The sequence below is a fragment of the Pyrus communis genome, chromosome 11, assembly GCF_963583255.1.
Source record: "Pyrus communis chromosome 11, drPyrComm1.1, whole genome shotgun sequence".
NCBI classification, from domain to species: Eukaryota; Viridiplantae; Streptophyta; class Magnoliopsida; order Rosales; family Rosaceae; genus Pyrus; species Pyrus communis.
Window position 1 is genome coordinate 9018636 of NC_084813.1, and position 21082 is coordinate 9039717.

General features: G+C 38.0%; 3 protein-coding genes, 1 non-coding gene and 1 pseudogene across 4 annotated transcripts; 3 read left to right on the top strand and 2 right to left on the bottom strand.

The window, feature by feature from the left end:
* Positions 1 to 561: 561 nt before the first annotated feature.
* LOC137707451 (aquaporin TIP2-1-like) lies at positions 562 to 2765 on the top strand. Its single transcript, XM_068446323.1, has 3 exons — positions 562 to 758; positions 1197 to 1447; positions 2165 to 2765. The coding sequence occupies exons 1-3, from the start codon at positions 632 to 634 to the stop codon at positions 2531 to 2533; spliced, it is 747 nt and encodes a 248-aa protein (XP_068302424.1). The 5' UTR covers positions 562 to 631; the 3' UTR covers positions 2534 to 2765.
* An 824-nt stretch (positions 2766 to 3589) lies between these two features.
* On the bottom strand, positions 3590 to 5184 carry LOC137707452 (photosynthetic NDH subunit of subcomplex B 3, chloroplastic-like). Its single transcript, XM_068446324.1, has 6 exons — positions 4892 to 5184; positions 4651 to 4761; positions 4506 to 4562; positions 4352 to 4414; positions 4137 to 4199; positions 3590 to 3944 (listed from the first exon to the last, which is right to left on the bottom strand). Exons 1-6 carry the CDS (start codon positions 5111 to 5113, stop codon positions 3861 to 3863), a joined length of 600 nt encoding a protein of 199 aa, XP_068302425.1. The 5' UTR covers positions 5114 to 5184; the 3' UTR covers positions 3590 to 3860.
* An 83-nt stretch (positions 5185 to 5267) lies between these two features.
* Positions 5268 to 5341, bottom strand: TRNAN-GUU (transfer RNA asparagine (anticodon GUU)). The gene has a single exon. It is a non-coding gene; the product is annotated as a tRNA-Asn (tRNA).
* Positions 5342 to 5738: 397 nt separating this feature from the next.
* On the top strand, positions 5739 to 7382 carry LOC137708973 (tRNAse Z TRZ4, mitochondrial-like; annotated as a pseudogene).
* Positions 7383 to 15536: 8154 nt separating this feature from the next.
* Positions 15537 to 20266, top strand: LOC137707450 (protein MODIFIED TRANSPORT TO THE VACUOLE 1-like). Its single transcript, XM_068446322.1, has 5 exons — positions 15537 to 16206; positions 16764 to 17510; positions 17671 to 17826; positions 18546 to 19520; positions 19751 to 20266. Exons 1-5 carry the CDS (start codon positions 16000 to 16002, stop codon positions 19790 to 19792), a joined length of 2127 nt encoding a protein of 708 aa, XP_068302423.1. The 5' UTR covers positions 15537 to 15999; the 3' UTR covers positions 19793 to 20266.
* Positions 20267 to 21082: the final 816 nt, after the last annotated feature.

Below are 21082 nucleotides of genomic sequence, written 5' to 3' on the forward strand. Positions count from 1 at the left end.
TATGGTATTGTTTACTTTAACGAAAAATGACATTTTTACTCTAATAAATCACTCCTGATACTATTCACTGATAACATTCATCCAGATATGTAGAGATGAATGTATGTATGCAAAACATTCAATAGCAAAGCCTGAAGAAATAGAGAGATGAGAGCGAGAGAAAGAGTAAGAAGAATGAAAGCTTTTGTTATTTCTCAACTGATTCAATACAATTCTCACACACACAAAGTACATGTTTATATAGCCTGCAGATATGCCTTATCAGCTACGCTATTACTCTAACTACCTGATAACACACTAACTCCAATAGCTGATGTGGTAATCTGTGATGATGTGTCAAATGATGTGGCAATAGCCATATACCTTCAACATTCACTTACAACACATTTTTGTCATTTTAATTAAAACTCAAAATTTTCAAAATATTTTCATTAGTTTTCCTTTTATTGTATCTAAACACATAAATATTTGCTGTGCAGCTCATGAACTCATATAATTTAATAAACCTTAAATATTTAGGTTTTACTCGTTGTCGCTATATATATGTGACCTAGGCCACCCTTCTTTCTACAGCCTTATCTTCTTCTCCTCCGTATTCTTCAATAGTAGTAAGTGTTCCAATTTCCAAAAGATGGCCGGAATAGCATTTGGGAGATTTGATGATTCTTTCAGTTTGGGGTCCTTGAAGGCCTACCTTGCTGAGTTCATCTCCACTTTGCTCTTTGTTTTTGCAGGAGTTGGTTCAGCCATAGCTTACAGTACTAATTTGTTTCCCCTAATAGCTCTTTTTTTTATCTTATTTATTTTTTTTATCAACTGCATCATCAGCTAGTTAGCTTACAATAACATTTATTATTTCCTTTAAACTATCAAAATGATACGATAAATTCACGACTGAGTTGAGTTAAGATCAAAATAGGTCATGAGTTGATTCGTTAAGCATGGCTGAAAAATAGATCCGTTCTATAAAATCAGGGAAGTGATTTATGCAAACAACTTTTCTCCACTTGCATACCATCCCTACTTATTTTTAGCTTTTGGATTGAATAAACTAAAAAAAATAAATTAAAAGACTGAAATAAACAAAACCTGTAAAAACAGAAAAAAGTATGCGAAAATCATTTCCGTAAACCCTAGCAGTTGATTTGTTGATTTTTCTATTTTAAGAACTTGGGATTTTATTTTTGTGTGTACAGACAAGTTGACATCCGATGCTGCACTTGATCCTGCTGGGCTAGTGGCCGTTGCCATTGCCCATGGCTTTGCTCTCTTTGTTGCAGTCTCAATTGGGGCCAACATCTCTGGAGGCCATGTAAACCCAGCCGTCACTTTCGGATTGGCTCTTGGTGGCCAACTCACCATCCTCACTGGCATCTTCTACTGGATTGCCCAGCTTGTTGGCGCCATTGTTGCATCCTTTATCCTCAAGTTCGTCACTGGAGGCTTGGTGAGATATTTTTCAACGTACCCAATGCAATGACAGTTTTGTGTATCTTAAACTAAGACTTCATGCACAAAACAAGGGCCAATTATGATATTTTGGTGTGATTATTTTAGAATAGTGATATTCATATACTCATTTTTACCTCTCACACATCATAATTAATTTTTTACCATTGATCTTCTTCAATTTATTCGATCCGACGGGGTATATGAGAAGTAAAAATAGGTGTACGAATATCACTACTCTTATTTTAAGATTGCAAGTATTATGTGACGCCAAGGCTTAATTTGGTTGTGTTGACATTTGTGCTAGATGACTTACTTAGTACCGCAATCAGAGTTTGACTCTCGCCGTATTCATCTCTAGATGGAAAAAACGGATTTATTACGATTTATTAGCATTTTCTCTTACGAAATAGAGATTCGTCGATAACTTTTTAGTTCACGTAATGAATACTGATAGGAACACTAAAGTTAAACAAACTAATTAATGTTGTTTGGTTCAAATTTGAGCGCACAATAATTTATAACAGGTATAAGATATTGACACATCATTTGGTGAATAAATTTGATGAATCTAGCATCATCATTACTGTTGATGTTTAAACTCTAATTACAAAATATTTTGACAGGTTACATATTAAAGGTACATTGAATTTTTTAAATTTTTGTCAAATTTTTGCAACTTGCAACTAACTATGAAATTTATTTTTTATTTCAGACAATCCCCATCCACAGTCTAGCTGCTGGAGTTGGAGCCATTGAAGGAGTAGTCTTTGAGATCATCATCACCTTTGCTTTGGTTTACACTGTCTATGCAACAGCAGCTGACCCCAAGAAGGGCTCGTTGGGCACCATTGCCCCCATCGCCATCGGTTTCATTGTCGGGGCTAACATCTTGGCTGCCGGACCATTCTCCGGTGGGTCAATGAACCCGGCCCGGTCTTTCGGTCCTGCCGTTGCTAGCGGCGACTTCCACGACAACTGGATCTACTGGGTTGGACCCCTCATTGGTGGTGGACTTGCTGGCCTTATCTATGGAAACGTATTTATACACTCAGAACATGCACCCTTAGTCAGCGAGTACTGATAACTTGGTTGAGATTTAATTTGTTGCAAATGTGTTCCAGTGTATCATTTGTAATAAAAGGAGGAAGAGCAATTTTCTTTTGTTCTTTACTTCTTTTTGTCTTCAAGTTTTCAGTTATTTATTCTCACTTTCCCAGCTTGGAACCTCCATTTTCTTGTGCTGTTTGTAAAGCCCTTTTTGTAGGTCACTTTTTCCTTGTGAATAATGAATGAAGTCGGTGATTTCCAACAATGCAACTGATGAGCTTTTGTGGACATATGCATATTGAGTTTATAGAAATGTATTGTTCGACTGAGGAACAAACGTTCTCTCAATATGGCTCGAGAATATTAACAGATGCATGTTCATTCTTTGCAATAGGCTCTTGAATTGTACAATGCTGTCATACCATATAAAATTTAGAGAATTGGATATCAGGGTTGGCTACGATATTTATATGTATTTAATACAATAACTATTCAACGGTCAGATATTATTCACGTGAATATGTATTTAATACAATCACTATGCTCTCATACCATATAAAAGTTAGAGAATTGGATATTAGGGATGGCTACGATATTTATATGTATTTCATACAATCACTATTTGACGGTCAGATATTATTCACGTAAATATGTATTTAATACAATTACCATCTAATTGTTGAACTGGTGATTGTATTAAATAGATTTAAGTATTGTAGTCAAATTCCTGTTTTATATACATGTTATGCAAGGGGTAATGCTAGGGGAGACCATCTATTTATACTATAGTTTGTAAACCATATGACACGATTGTTGATGCTTGAATTATTATTGAATTGTTCATTAATGTGCTTATTTCTTATTGGTGATACGGTATACAAATTTTGTCTAAAAAAATGGTTTACCTAGCATTATCCTTACACAAGTGGTGACTTAGAGTACAACTAAAGAACATGATTTACAAGAAGACAAAGACAATGGAAAGATGTAATGTCAACCTAATCAATGCATAATATAAATTGAGATACATAATATATATATATATATATATATATATATATATTTTATACATGATCCAAGTTATTAAATATCTCAAATAACATTATCTTTCTTTTGTAAATTGTGTACATATTTTTCAAATGAACAGATATAATTAAGTAGTGAACATGTTCCCGTAGCAAATTAAAGCATTATTTATTGGGGACTAGTGGACAGCAACTATACTAAAGGAATAATTTTATTCTGTAATAGCCAATTACACTGATGATGCATTTCCATTTAAATTAATTCTCTATAAATTTAAACTGGATTAATTATATATTTTTTTGTTTTTCAAATTCACAATGGTAGGCAAAAATGTCTTATGAAGACTGGGCAGGGTCTACCAGGACCTCTTCATATTTCCATTCATGGGCTTTCCATTCCGGTAGCTGTTGGACAACAACCTGAAATTAATCCAATAAGAAAACAATCACTAAAACATTTTGTCTTGTAATTTATTAAAACATGTTTTATACACGAGCGACAATCTAAACTACTTTAAGATATAGAAAGGAGGATCCGATTCCGAACTCAGTCCAAGAGGACGGACAAATTGTCTTGGCCTAACTCATATTTGCAACTTTTTCAAAACATACCAGCCCTCTGGAGTCAGGTTTCCCCACTGTGGTTTGGCAAGCAAGTCTCCAATTTTTTGGTTTCTGCAAGAGTCCATTAATTAACGGGAATGTCAGCCTTCGTTACAATTTTTTGTTAAATCACCACCTCCCAAGATCACATCGTCCTAACTTTAATTAATTAGTGATTTAATTGATCCACTTCAGTAAAATCAGTTTTCGTACGCAGATGATACCTTTTTAAGGTGTTCCTTCTCTTTGTCTGTGCGAGGGGTTAACAGCTCTTTTCCTTGAACAATCTAGCAGCAAAATACAACAAAATTGAAAAATTAAAATTAAAATTCTGTATTAAATAATAATAAGAAATTAAAGAAATTGTAAAATCATTACCTCCACCATGCATGTCCCGCAGGTTCCTCCTCCAGCACAATTCAGCAGAACTCTACTCTGAACATTTACATATAACATATAAACCTCTTTTTTTTTTGAAAAAAAATTATAAGAATATTAAGAACTAAGTGGGAGGCATACTTACGTATGGTCCATACAAATCGATATTTGAATCCAACATTATATTCCTAAGTTTCTGCCCTCCACAGGCTTGACGAAGATGCACATCTGGTGTTTGGTCAGGAAGTAAAACTGACTGAAAACAGTGAATCAATATACAACACACAATTAAACCAATATACCCCAAAAACAAAGTTTAAGTGACGGGGACGAGTACGGGGACGTCATGCACAGAGAATTTCCATTAACATTTGTATGCAACGTACACTAACAAATGCGAAATCCACGGAAGGGGGTTGCTCGGGTTGAATGGCTTCAGATTGGCTCTCTTGGGATGCGCTAACTGCTCTAATTTTTGCTCTGGAGAAACTGATGAGGGGCTTGGAAGGTCTGAGAGTTGAATGGGAGTTGGTAATGTTGGAGTTGATCAAGTTAAATGGGAGGGAGCAAAAAGATGAACAACAAGAGCTCAGTTGGAGAGCAACCATTTTTTAGATATTTGAACTGAAATGAACTGGATGGATGATTTGCATGGGGTTTTGGTTTGTTTGCAGCATCGTGTGTGGTGGATCTTTGCTAATAACCTTATCTCATCGATCTGAAGATTTTTTTTAATAGATGGATTTAAAAATGTTAAAAAAACGCTAGAAGGAGGGTTCGAACCTCCGACCTTGTGGTTAACAGCCACACGCTCTAACCAGCTGAGCTATTCCAGCTTGTTGACATCAAGTATAAAAGACCGATTTGAAATTCAGATTCCTTCCTCTCCACAACGATCTCACCGTCTCTTCTCGACAGTGCTCACCTGCTCCCAGTTCAAAGGTAGATTAATAGGGATCAAAGCTCGACATCGCTTCTCCGTTCTTAGGATTTGCAACTTCATCTGATTCTATGCAATTCCAGCAGATATTGTCATCGTTTTTAATTAAGATTTCTGGAATTTTATGTTTGGTATTTGGCACTCGGGATTCAATGATTTCCGGAATGTTTTTGTTAATTTACCATTGTATTTTGCACTCAGGATGCAATTTCTATGTGCCAATCGGGTTCTCATTAGCATGACTGCTTTTTCTGTATTATTGCAAGTTCTACAACCACTTTATTGATGTACAAATGTTAATAGTAGTGATTTTCATGTGTGTTGAACAGTTCACTTTGCGTCCATATACTCGTCTTGGATTAGATAGGTCCGTTATTCCAAGTCAGGTGTCTTCCTCAGAATTCATTGATGAGTTAATTTCAGAGATTCCGGAGGTTGTAGATGCTGCCCATTGTTAGTCAGTTGTGGCACCACTCCACATGATCAAACCAAGAGATAATGCAGTTTTGGTTGAAGAGCCATGGTTTAATGAGAATACGCTTCCTAGTTGTTTGGAAAATGTAAGGAGAGATGACTTGGAGAGGGTTCTTTGAGGGACTGGATCATTTCAGACATCTAAACATCGCAATGTCACTTCTATCCGTATCAATCTTTTATCCAAAGGAGTTTTACTTTTTGATTGCGGTGAAGGAACCCTGGGACATCCAAAAGGAAGGTATCGTCGTCTGAATTTTTTCAAATACATTTACTAGTACTGAAATCCATTCCCCAGTTTAAGATGTTACCTTTTTATGTACATCAACAACGGATATGGTGTAGAGGGTGCTAATAATGCTGTGAGAGATTCTAGCTGTATTTGGATTACTCATATTCATGCTGATCACCATAAAGGGTTGGCAAGAATACTTACTCTACAACGTGATTTGTTGAAGGGAGTGCCGCACGAGCCATTACTTGTTGGTCCGATAAAGCTTACGTTCTTTTTTGATGCATACTAGAGACGCGAATATTTAGATATGCAGTTCCTTGATTGTAAGCACACCATAGAAGTGTCTTTACTTGCTTTTGGGTGTTACTGAAGCCAATAGGGATTACTCTTCTCCCATAAGTCCAACTCGTTTCAAGGACATGAGCATTAAAAATACAGATACGTAATTAGCAGAGAGAGTTGATTCCAATTTATTTGCTAAAAGATCCCGTATGCAGAGCTATTGGAAAAGGCCGGGTAGTCCTATTGACAACAATGCAGTTCCAACTGTAAAGAGCTTGCAAAAAGTGCTTAATGAAGCTGGTTTGGAAGCCTTGGTTAGTTTTCTTGTCATCCACTGTCCGCAGGCATTTGGCATTCTCTTGAAGGCTTTAGAGAGATTGAATAGTGTTGGAAAAAGTGATTCCGGTTTGGAAGGTTGTGTTCTCAGGTGATACTAGGCCCTGCCCGGAACTTATAGAAGCATCTCACGGTCCTACAGTTCTAATACATGAGGCAAGTTACGATATTTATTGTGTGTTTTTGTTTTGTTTGTCAGATAATAAAATTGTGCAATTTAGCAAGAAACTATAGAACTGTGAAAAAAAAGGAAGATTGTAGTTGATCAATTTCACTATTTTGAGTCTTGCAGGCAACTTTTGAGGATGGCATGGCGGACGAGGCGGTGGCAAGAAACCATACCACAACGCAGGAAGCCATAGAAGTTGGAAACTCTACGGGAGTTTATCGTATCATCCTCACCCACTTCAGCCAGCGATATGCGAAAATCCCAGTATTTGATGATACACACATGCATAAGACATGCATTAGATTTGACATGATGAATATTAACATTGCTAATTTGCCTGTGGCCCCAAAGGTACTTCCACATTTGGAACTGCTTTTTAGAGACGAGATGATTGTTGACGAGGAAGATGAGTTGATAAAGACTGCAAGTGTGGCTTCTTGATACGAAATTACGTTGTCGTCTGTTGTAATTTCCATATTGTTTCAGTACTTGTGAAGGGAATCATCAACAGTGTTGGTGAAATGGATCATTTGTCACAAGCTTCTGAATATTGCGCATTATTGTTATGTAAATGTGAATCTTAGTTCAATAATTTTTAAGATTCATAGAAATTTCAAGGGATAAGTAGCCTAACAAATTTTGATAGAAAATGGAATTGACTCAATGCATGGGGAAAAATCATTTAACCTGTAGAAGCATTCATGACATGTCATTTACTTTTGATTCTTTTCTGATTTCTTCGATGATTTTAGACATCCCAAAGATGGGGAATGATACTAGTAATTATAAATAGAGTAACCACTAACGATTGAGGTATACATCGGTTTGGGCCTAAAATAACAGGTTGAGTCGAGAATAGGCTAACACAAGTTGGAAAGCCATACTCTTTGGCCCAGTAATGATCTCTCAGACTAGTGGGTTTTCAGCCCAGGAAATGATTGATTCAACCGAGTCCTCATGAAAGTGGGATTGTGAAAGGATTAAGTTCAAACGTGGCTCGGTCAAGTCCTTAGTGAACTAAAATTGCCAAGGATCAGAATGAGATGTGTTTAGATGCAAATTATTCTAAATATCAGGATTCATTCTTGATCATATATGAATGTAGGGGTCACATAAAGGGACTAGGTTCAAATGTTTGGTTTAAATCAAGAAGCCTAGATTGGATTAAGGTGAGTTTCAACTAAGGAAATGATTAAAATGGATAAAGATGAGTATTTAGATAAATTTTGAGTGACATTGGCCCATCAAGACTCTACCTCAGCAGACTGGTTTATCACAATGTCAATCCCTATAAATAGAAGAGGTTCTGCAACATGGGAAACCCATCAACTCAACAAACAACTCAAAATGCTCTACGCGAGTCGTAGAATCAAGCGATAGAGGAGCCACTTCAGTTTGGATTAACATCACTACGTAAGTTTTGGTTGGTTATATATCCAAGCCTCGCCAGTGAAGAATTCTTAATTCTTTTGCCCAAAGAGTGCACTTCATTAGCTCCCAATGAAGAGAAGTGTTCTATGATTGGTTACTTTAAGGTGCATTTTGTAGTTTGGCATTCAAATGACCAAACCACATTCACTATAAAAACACCCATCTCCTTTGAGCACATGTACCCTTACATATGGATACCAATCTGGCACACCTATATACTAAAGAATATAGTTGAGGCGGCCGAACTTGGTACAAGAGATCTTGAACTTTGCATTGAATTAGGCAAACTTGTCTTCAGGTTCCAGAACCCAAGGCCGAGACACGTCCCTTCCTCAATGTTAGTCGCTTAAGGTCAAAAGTCAACTAAGCATTTGACACCACTATTGCATCTATTTTACTCGCCTGACCAAGCTTGATTGTGAGTTGGCACACTTGCATTCACAAGAAAGACGTAGTTAACTCATAGTTATTCAGCCTACGCGTCACGCAGTCTTTGTAATTTTTAAGATCAATAACATCATTACCTTTATATTTACTTGCTTGCAATACCTCACACACTACTATCTTATACTTCATGTTTAGTTCTTTTAATATCTCATATTTCCATTTTTTGTTTTTTTTTTTTTTGTTTTGTTTTTTTTTTTTTTTTTTTTTTGAAATGCATCGATATATATTTCATTAGGGGCTGAAGGGGAAGCCTAAAAAACCAGACAAAACAAAAGTATTGAGGATTACGACGTTTCGACCCCGAAGAAGTACAACCAATTACATAAGATCCTAAAAAATGAGGTCAGTGATGAATGATAGAGGGTATACAAGCCATTCACATTGATCCACATTGTTCAAGCTGTAACGAGCCATACGGTGTTAGCTTGGTAGCATACATGGGTACATAAATCTTCAATGATTGACAGAAGCCAGAATTTGGAATGTTCTATAATGTTGCCAGTAGTAGGCAAATTACAAGAAGGATCCGAGATGGCCCCTACAATCTGAAGAGAATCACCTTTAATAATCAAGCTTTGGAAACCCCTTGACACCGCCCAAACCACACCATCTCTAAAAGCCAAAGCTTCCGCTTGGAGATGGGAGAAAACATTACTAAAGTTCTTGCAAAAACCAGCAACAAAAGTATCGTTATCATTTCTAATCATAACACCCACCCCCTCCCCCCCTTCCCCCCTCCACGTCTTTCATTCTCATCCTAAGCACCATCAAAATTCATCTTCAGACGATCGCTAGGAGATAGTGACCATTAGATGCTGTTAAGAGCAGAAGTGTGGGGAAAATGAGGGTCAGAGTTTACCCTAATGAATTCCTGCCACCACGAAATAACCCGAGTCACAGCCAAGTCAAGTGGATCACATTTATCATTCCAAAGTCTAGCATTTTGACAATTCCAAATTGTCCACACAACCATCATCGCAATATCAAAACTATGTGATGGAAAGTTGGAAGCTAACTCAGAAAACTAGTCCATCATAGAATGAGAATCAAGCTGCCTAGTAAATGAACCGAGTGGGGAATAGGTCCAAGCACAACAAGCAAAATTGAAAAGATGAACTGAAGATTTCGCATTTAAGTTGCAGAAAACACATGATACATCCATCAATATGCGTTTCTTCACCAAATTCACCCTAGTGAGAATGAGATCTCTACAAAGCCGCAAAGTGAAAATGAGCACTTTGGGGGGAACCTTTGCATTCCATATCTTTGATCATGTCCTAAAGGTGGAAGGTACTCCAACAAAGGACGAGACACTATTTCGGTGGGGAGGAGTCCAAGCCCAAACGACGTGGTAAGCGAATTTGACGAAGAAGACACCCATATGCTTATTATGCTAGATCAAAACGTCTTCCTTACCTGTGACACTTAGAGGAATGGATCGAATTAGCTCTGTTTCAGTGTTTGAGAAAATCGATTCAATCAAATTCACCCTTCACCCCATGGAAGCATGGTCAACAAGATTATGGACATTCTCCAAAGTACATCCATTAAGTTTAGGGGATAAGATACGAAAGGTGGAGGGAAGTGGGATCTAAGGATCTCTCCAAATGTTAATTGAGGCATCGTTTCCAATCATCCAGCTGGGCCCATGCTTAATAACTTCTCAAGCAGCGCATAGGCTCCTCCAGCTAAATGAGTAGTTAGGTCTCACCATTGCATCGAGGAAGGAAGTAGTTGGAAAATATTTCGCCTTTAGTACACGGGTTAACAATGAATCCAGGTTTTTTTATGATCCTCCAAGCATGTTTAGCTAGCATAACAAGATTGAAGACATAGATATTCCGGAAACCCAATCCCCTTTCAAACTTAGGTGAGCAGAGCTGTCCCAAGCCAACCACTGTATTTTTTCCCCTCTTAGCTCCATTGCACCATGAATTAGATTGGGATTGATTAAGCCATAACCTTCGCAATGAGTTATTTTCAGGCTACACTAAGAAGCTTACCTTTCCAACACTGGAGATGTTTTCAAAGTCATTCCTTTATAAAGCTAAAACATTGACTGTGGTTGAGTCCAACAATGGTAGGGAGGCCCAAATACCTTTCTTGTATGTTGACCCAATTAACCTTCAAGACAGAAGCAAGTCTCACCCTCTCTGGCCTCTTAATATTTTTGCTAAAGCAGACTTCACTTTTATGGAGGTTGATTTTTTGACCCGAGGCCTTTTCATAGACATAAAAAATATCCGCAATTTGGGTGCAATCCGACAATTTTGCATGGATGAAAAGAAAAATGTCAACAAACAGTAAGTGTGAGATCGACGAGGCTCTAGAACAAATAGTCAAGCCTTGCAACAGACCGAGCTCCTTCCTTCTAGCTATTAGTATCGAAAGACCTTCCGCACACAACATGAACATGTATGGCGAAAGCGGATCGCCTTGGCGAAGACCTCTTGAATGATGAATATGCCCCTATGGGCTCCCATTAAGATAAAAGAGTAAGTGATAAAAAAAAATCGATGTTATGACCAGGTTGATCCACCGAGAAGGGAACCCCAACTTCGTAAGTACATGGCGAAGATAAGACTACTCAATTCGATCATATGCCTTGCTCATCTCAAGCTTTAAAGAAATAAAACCATTTTTGCCCATCCTCATGTTATATAGCGCAGTAGCAACCTCAAATGCCATAATTGAATGAGGAGAGATAACGGACGTCAAAGACTTTTGAAATAATTTTAGTGAGGACATTGCAGAGGCTAATTGGCCGAAGATGAGACATCTCTATTGGTTTCTTTTGTTTAGGGATAAGGTATATATGGGTAAAATTTAACTGTTTCAGGAACTTTCAAGATGAGAGGAAAGACTTAATACCACTGACCACATCGCTGCCAATGATATTCCAATACTTCTAAAAAAATATAGGGGTCATGCCGTCTGGTCCAGGAGCCTTAGATGGTTACATCTGGAAAAGTGCGTTTTTAATCTCGTCGACATTGAAATCCTTATCAAGTTGGTTTGCCATATAGCAGAAACTCGAGATTCCAATGAGTCAAGGACTTTCTCCCCATCAGTCAACTGAGAAGATGTAAACATCTCTTGGAAATAATTGAGAACAATATTTTGTACCCCTTGATCAAATTCAGTTTGAACACCAATTTTTATCCATAAGACCTAAAATTGTGTTATTGGACTTATGGTTGCTAGCTCATTGATGGAAAAATCTGGTGTTGCGGTCTCCATCCTTCATTCAATGTACCTTCGATCTTGAGCGCCAAAAGGTTTCCACATCCCCAAAAAAGGTGTCCAACCATTGCATCAATAAAGATCACTTACATATAGAGGCATCAGTAAAGGGTTGGGCCAAAATAAACTCCAACTTAGCTCAAATATGTGACATCTCCACTTTTTTGGACTAGAATTTAGAGTCTTGCCATCTGAGCAGTGTTACCCGTGTGGCCTTAATCTTATGTACTAGCTGAAACAAAGGAAACTCCAAGGTTGGCTGACTTCACGCCTCCTCAATCACATGTGTGCACCCTTTATGCCTAGTCCGAATTTCTACAAACCAAAAGGACCTTATCCGACTACGATTGAGCGAAGCAATGCCAGTCACAACATAATAAAATTTGAGAGTGATCAGATTTCCTTGGTTGTAGGTGAGTGACCACATGATTCGGGAACTGAGCATTCCAATTAGAAGTAACCACCACACGATCAAGCATTTCTTTAATGCCCTTATGAGAAGTGGTGATCCAGGTAAACGGGATTCCAACAAAACCCAAGACATGAGGTAACAATCACAGAGAGCCTCTTGAAAATCCAGGATTTACCTGATGGGTCTTATACTAAATGGTGGTACTTAGTTTTAAATAAGAATACCACCATGGGATCTTGCTGCTTAACAATTTCTAGCAGTGCTTGAACTTTCCATGGGTTCCCAAGCCCACGATAGTTCTAGAATAAGGTTTTCATGGTTCTTGGCGAAGTTGGCAGCTACCAACTTTCGTCAACTGAAAATATGCCCCATTTCTCTTTATGACTAGCCAACCATGTCTCTCACCATCTTCCAAGTCCTTAGATGGACTAACCTCCACCTCGTAAAGCCCATCCTCCAAAGCACATGGAGTGGTAGAGCGGGTAGTAGCCCTTTGGGATTTTCCCTTTTTTCCTTTATTGGTCGCAGCCTTAGGTTGGGTGGATCGAGTGTTGTATTTGGGAAGATGGAGAAGATGACCCAGGTTGGGATTAAAGGAGGTCTTCGTTTTTTTTTTGTTTTTTTTTTTGGGGAGGGTAAAGGTGACTTGGCAGTAGGAGATTGGGCATATGTGTTAGCCGTAATGGTAGTGTGGGTGGCACAATATGTTAATTAAGGAGAAGCACATATTTCATGGATTTGGGTACCACGATGATAACAATCCAAGATAGTAAATTTTGTTGGGCTTGTCTGAAGCTCATTTGAGGCCCGAAAAAATCCATCAACATTTTCAAGGGCCCACCGTGGAACCCTACATGGGTCACACCATACCTGTGATAGAGAGAGCCCAATAACACCAATGGAGATAGTGCCGTTAGAAAATTGAGTCCCAAAACTATCGGGATGCCATACATAGCCATAGTCAGGAAACCTAGGGTGGTTAGTCACATCACGGTCCATTGTATTGGTCAAAGGCAGACAATCTGCCAGTGCTGAGATAACCTTAGGTGACAGATCAGATGAAGCAGGTTTTGCCACATCAGAAAGTTTATCGGTAGTAGCAGATGGCGATGGTACCAACGTTCCAGTTATGATGACAATACAGCAGCACAGAGCTCATCCTTCCATTTGTATGCTAAGAACTCGTTTGCCGAAATCTTCCAGTCTTCTCCTGGTAAGTCGTGAAAACCTCATTCCCTGATCCATTTCCTCTTCCAATGACACTCATCTGCACCGGAGACCGGGTTAGACCTCTTAATTGATGGAAAAAGCAGGAAGGAGGCTCTGGATAACATAGGAGTACACAAGTCAGCATTATAGTGACTACCCTCTGACTATGGTGCCAAGAAAGTGTCACCACGTGCATAGCCCAAGTGCCTACACTGGTAGCAAAAGATTTTGAGGCCTTCATACTTCAAACATATCAGCCTGGATCCAGAGTTTTGACAAGGGATTTGGAAATAGATGACCAAAGGTTTGCAGGTATCAAAGTCAACACGAAGTAGTATGAAACCCCGAAAACCAGTCACTAGAGGGTCTTCAACCTCTAGCACCGCCCCAATCCTTTGACCCATGGCCCTAGCATTCTTCATGGTGCAATATTGACAAGGAAACCCATAGGCTTGAACCCAGAAAATTGCTCTATTAGTGGCGATATCGTTAAGTGAATGGTAAGATGACCAGAGCTTGACTAAGAACACATAGTCCTTTATGAACCAAGGATTCCCCTCCTGCAAACGCCTCATCACCGCTTATTCTCCTACCGTGATGGCGAAAACATTTGGTTTAGCTCTAAGAACCTTAACCACACCCATTTTGTTCCAGGCATTCCACAACATTTCTTTAACCACGTGTTTAGACGATTCATTGTCTGCAATAAGGCGACCAACAAGATGGATATTATCCTTGAATCTCTCCTCCATATCCAAGCTATCTTCAACAATGAAACTGAGACAATCCATCATTTCCTCATCTCCAGCCATGCTGCGAGAGTATAGAAAACAACCCAATGTTCTAGGAAGAAAACACAGGTACTAAACAACTCCAATCACATTAAGATTGAGAGTACCAGCCACCCAAACTCATTCCCTTTCTCAGTTGAAAGACAAAAGTATGGCAAAGAAATGGGTAATTCCCACCTCTCGTGGTCCACTATTTTCCATATTTCCGTTTAAGCACAAGTAATCATGTTTGAATCTGGAACGCATGCCAATCCACTATTTGTCTCACATTTTTAATTCATTTATAAATAAGTTGCAATGGAATGAGTAATGTTTTATAAATTGGAATGGATTACATATTTAGTGTTTTTTTATTTTTATTTTTATTTTTATTTTTTTATTTTTTATTTTTGACAAGGTTTCTAATGCATGATGATATCATGTTACTTTTCTTCAATGGTTATACAGCACTTTTAGCATTTAAAAGGTGTAAAGCCTTTCACAATGAGTCAGAAAATTGAGAGTGAATAATATAAAAATTAAACTTTTATAATGGTCCATACTCCATAGTGTAGCGTATAGGGAATGATGGAAAAAGAAAATAGATAATTAATCATAAAATAGAAAAAAAAAAAAGCAAAAGTAGACGGGTACCACATTTAATATATTATACTTATCCCTATCAAACTCACCAATGTAGCAATAGTATAACACAAATTAAACTCACGTTTTATGATTCTTGTATGTTAACATCACACTCATCTAAACTACCGTAAAAACCATAAATCATCAATGAATAAAAATGATTTTTATCACAAATAGTCCTTGAACCTAACCTATTCCATCAATTCGGTCCTTTAATTCGAATATCAATGAATGTCCTCTCACATTTTGCAACTACATGTAAATATAGTCTTTCTTGTCAAAATTCTTTAAACTTTTTGTAAGTTTGATAATGTGACATGGAGCTTATGTAACCAAATTTGGAGCTTAATCCATGAAGCCAAAAAAAAAAATTAATAATAATAATAATTGAAAAAAAAATAATAATTCAACCTAATACTTTTCAGCAAAAGCAGCGATGAGCGATGAGGCCAAGCGAGAGCATTTGTGTTTGTGCGTGCCAAGTTTAGGCGCCTAGCGATAGCGCGCATCAAATTCGCTCAACGTAACTGTTTTCTTCTTCTCCTTCCTCCTCCATTTTCCTTATCACCTTCCAATAGCTCTCTCTCTCTCTCTCTCTCTCTCTCTCTCTCTAAAACCCTAATTCTGGACAAATCAAATCCAATTCTTCGATTTCTCAACGCCAATCTAAACAATCCATACTCTACCGATTCAATCAAATCTAATTCATGCGCATCTGAACCGAAATTTCGGTTTTCTCCGCGGCTCCGATCCAATTTCGAGTGTAACGTCGATCCAAGGACGCACCCTACTGGGATTTGATTGGCATTCTATTGGATCGGATCTTTTCGATCGGGTGCTTTGGGAATCAAATTCCTCGTTTTTTGATTGGGAAAGTTAGGTTTTTGCATAATTGGGAATCATGGATTCGAGTCGAAGAGCTGTGGAGTCGTACTGGAGGTCCCGGATGATCGATGCGGTGACTTCCGACGAAGACAAGGTTGCACCCGTTTACAAATTGGAAGAGATTTGCCAGCTTCTGCGATCCTCGCATGTCAGTATTGTCAAGGAGATGTCTGAGTTTGTATTTAAGCGTTTGGACCATAAAAGTCCAATTGTTAAGCAGAAGGTATACAATAAATCTTGTTATATAGTAAAATTTTGTTGGGAAAGTATGGTTTTTGTATTTGTTAAACGCTTGTATGAACTTGATTAATTGGTTGCTTTGATTTTATTCTACAGTATAATTGTATGGGGTGTTCGGTTTAAGCTGAATGTATATTCCTTCGTGCATGCTATTGCTAATAGTTTGTTATCAATGCGAATTGAAGATTAAGATGGTGATTTTTTATATGATAACTTTGATTTTCATAATGGCCTCCGTTCATCAATGGCATGATAGACTCGGAGAATTGAATTCTATGTAATCACTGTGGTTTGAATTTCAATGAAATGATATAGTGTGTTTATAACTTTGCTTTAAATAATGACTTCTTCTCATCAGCGACCTCTTTATGAGAGATAGGCTTGGCATATTAAATTCTATGTACATTGCAGTGGTTTGGTTTCCATAACAGAGGGGCATGTAGAAGTGAGACTTGATGAATGTTGGGATATTTTTCAATAATTTACTTAGAATTATGATTACTACAGATTTTGATGCTATTATGCCCAAATGTTCTGCAGGCTCTTAGATTAATAAAGTATGCAGTGGGAAAGTCTGGTGTGGAGTTCAGGAGGGAAATGCAAAGAAATTCAGTGGCAGTGCGCCAACTATTTCACTATAAGGGACACCCAGATCCTTTGAAAGGAGACGCACTTAATAAGGCTGTGCGGGATACTGCTCATGAGGCTATTTCTGCTATCTTTCAAGAGGAAAGTAATGCAGCACCTGCAGATGATCTTAACAGAAGAATACAAGGTTTTGGGAATACGAACATCGAGATGTCATCAGATGAAAAAAAGTCTTTCATTAGTGAGGTTGTTGGTCTTGGAAGTGCATCTATCAAACAGGGACTTACTAATTTTACCCATAGTCCCTCTTTTAAAAAGAAAGACGATGGAAATTACAAAAGTCCAAATCTTCATAGATCGTTGACCATAGAAAGCGAGCAGGCTGATAGATATGAACCTGCTCAATATCGCAATGAGGCTCAAAGTAGTTTTGGGTCATCAAAAAATGTGGCTAGTGGACCATGGAATGAGTATTCTAGGGTAACCAAAACTGAAATAACCAATGGAGATTCCAGTTCAAATTACAGAGAGAGTAAAACCCGTGAGGAGAGGTTGTTGGAGACCATTGTGACGTCGGGTGGTGTACGTTTACAACCCACTCGAGATGCCATTCTGATTTTCCTTACTGAGGCGAAGAAGTTGGATGCTGTAGCTTTGAGTCATGCCCTGGATTTAAAACTACAATCTCCATTGTGGCAGGCAAGCTCTTTATACCTAAGTGTTGGCGATAATTCTTCCACATTGCTTATTAATTGTTCAATCAGTATTTATTAAGGAGTAAGGGTTAGGTGGAATTTTTGTTGTATTTATAGATCTATTTCTCTGTCTAACTTTCTCTTATGCGATTTTTGTCTGTCAGGTACGCATGAAAGCTATTTGTGTTCTTGAATCAATTTTGAGGAGAAAGGATGATGAGCATTTTGCAATCATAGAATCATATTTTATTGACAACAAAGATCTTGTAGTGAGATGCTCCGACTCTCCCCAGTCTTCTTTGAGGGAAAAGGCTAACAAGGTATTCCTTTATTTCCTTATAAATATGAATATGTGTGAGATTCGTCCATTTCCTTGTTTCTCAAAATACACATATTGATGATGAACAATTGGTTTTATGTATTATCTGGTTGTATCACTTGAACTCTTCTACATCATATCCAGGCGGCCCTTGCTGCTCGAGTCTAGGATTGATTGTAACTTGGGAGCGCCAGAGTCTTTCACATAGTAGGATCAAAGGATTTTTATTTTCTTGTGGTGATAAAAATAAAAAAATGTTATATATTTGTAAAGGTTGAGCTGCCTTGGCTATTTCATATTGAACAAAGAATTAAAAGAGCTTCAAAAGAGGACAAAAAAAAGTAATTGGTACATTGTTACATAATTTGTCATGAAAGGATTCCCCATCTGTTACTTATAATGGTTAAGTGTTAACATGTGCTGTTTAATAATATAATGATTTTCTTGTTTCTGCAATGTCACTTCATTGTGTATGTAGAAAAGAATCTGTACTTGCTCCTTGTGACTTTTCTAGATTTGATTCTTCTTATTCTTATAGATAATTTGAATGTATATTTCTTGATGAATTCATGCTTGATGATGTGAGGAAAATGTAATTTTTTCGAGAGGTTAAATTCAATTTTACAGTTTGGATGTGTGTGTGCGCGTGCACGCCCTTATTTTTCTTTGAAAAGATACAGTAGGTCATGCAGTTGAATGGACATTGTTCTTAATGAGCAGGTTTTGAGCCTCTTGGGTGGAGAACAGACAGACAATGTGGCAAGTAATTCAGAACAGCCTATGAAGGCTCAGACTGCTACTTTTGTTCAGATGCCTGACCTTATAGACACCGGTGATCTAGATGATTACCACGTGACCAATGCTGCAATTGAGAACCCAAGTGATCAAGTCATCACAAACATAACAGCACCATCACCAGCACCCCAACTAATTGATGATTTATTTGGAGATGGCCCAGGGAATGTCGTACGCACCACTGAACTGAAAAATGACGATGACCCTTTTGCAGATGTATCGTTCCACAATAATGACAGTAAAGAACAAGCAGATGATCTCTTCTCTGGGCTTACCGTTGATAATAAACGAGATCCTCTCGAGAACTCCATAGCAGAAAAGAAAAGTGGACCTGAAATGTTTGATATTTTTGGGCCTGAATCCGAACTTCCGCAGGAGCAGGATCATAAAAATGATTTAAACAACTTAATGGGTGGCTTATCCATTGATAAAAATGTCTCAAAGATGGAGCAGAAAAGAACCCCTCCTGGACAACTTTCTGAACTTCTATCGGATTCAGCTAGTCATCCCAGCCATCAGGCCTCCGGCGATGCTTGGAGTGGCATTCTTAATTCTCAAACAGCATTACTGAATGGAAATGCAGTGTTTCCTCCTGGTGCTATGCCTTACAATATACCTCCTGGAATTATGTTCAATCCAGCCTTTCCTTCTCAGCCAATAAATTATGGTGCCATGGGAAGTCTCCTTGCTCAGCCGCAATTCCTAGCAACAATGTCTAGCTTTCAACACTTCGGAAACTTCAATTCGCAAAATATGAATTTAAGTAACATTGCTGGAACAAATGGAGGATATGCGTCAGCACTTCCTGATATTTTCCATCCAAATCAACCAAATCCAGCTCCTAGTTCAGTGGTGAACAGTTCAAAGAAAGAGGATACTAAAGCATTTGATTTTATCTCGGTAAGTTTGATTTTCAAAACCTATTAATGTTTCCTTCATTAGGATTTTGCGTGGTTATATCAACTGTTCACCTGTATTTAACGTATGGATGCTGTTACCTACATTTTCGAAGCCAATGGTACCTGAACCTGTATAGATCAGATATCTACAAAGCAAAGCAAGAAAATTTTCCTCGGCTTGTTTTTTTGTTGTATTAAGTTGAATCGTTTATCTTACTGATTGTTATGTAGGACCATATTGCTGCAGCTCGTGATCCAAAGAGGGTAGCTTAAGCCTTTCTTCGTGTGCTTCAAGACTAAGGACCACTGGTGTACTCCGATGGTGATTACAAAGCAGGTTCATCTCTTAGAACTAATATTTTGTTGTGAAAAGAGTGAAATTTGCATATATTGCTGAGATGTTTCCATGATAAAATACAATTGCAAGGGATAATGACCAAATCAACTCAGAATCGGAATGAAAAGAGTAAATGAACATATTCGTGCTCGTTTTTGGTGTTGGAGATTGAAGAGAGTGAATGTTGTGTAGTTAGCTTTGCTAGTTTTACAATTATGTAATGTAATGCAGGCGAAGATTTACCCAGCCCGCCCTCTTGTAATGAATTTGTAGAGTACCTTTTTGCCCCCCTTTTTTTCTCTCGTTTTTTGTTTTATTTTTTTTTCTCTTAGACAATAAATTGTGGTACATGCATTTGATTTGATTATAGAAACGAATAATAAAACAGTCCGACAGATTATCTTTATCGATCTTACACTCCCACGAACTATTGTCAATTCGAGTTTTTACAACTCTTTGATCAAAGCAATTTGCTAAGCTAATTGCGATTCCTTATAGCTAACCATACTTTCAAAGTTATCGTTGCAACATAGGATCTCTTGTTCATAGCTTATGCGTTCAGTTGGTCATTCATTATATATAACTCCCTCCCTTTTGCATCGTACAAATTTCATATTTAGGATAGTTCAAATTTTTAATCTTCATTTATAGATTATTCCTACGAAAGGTTGTTTGAATCATATATCGCTTAATCATGCATAGAAACCAAATAATATTGGGCCAGGCTTAGAGTGCGTGAAACTCATCACTATCTCGTAAGGGCGTTGAGACCATAGCATGTAACAAGAAAGTGCCGTGTTCTCTGGAGTGTTGCTCCCGCCCACCTAGAAGAGCCACTTGCTTTGTAGTGTTGTCGCACAAGATAAGCACCTTCGCCTGCCTGTTGGCCGGACAAATTGAAATTATCTTCCGATCAACTGTCCACCCAATCAAGTGCAAACAACACAGTTGAATCACGCAACGCTGTTGGTGTGCTTCATGCCCGCAAGGAAAGAAAGAAGAGCGAGGTTTAGTTCTGATTTGACTGTTCGCAGCGAGGTTTAGTTCTATATTGGCGAGATCCAACAGCGAACAGTTGCCCAAAGAAAAACCGCCTGGAAGTTCGAGGACCTTTAGTACCGTATCCTAACCCAAACCAATAGCCTTCGCGCCAAGCAAGGGATAAAAAGAAAATACAGAACTATATTCCCTATAAAAATTATCTTCAAAGGTAAAAAAGGGAGTTT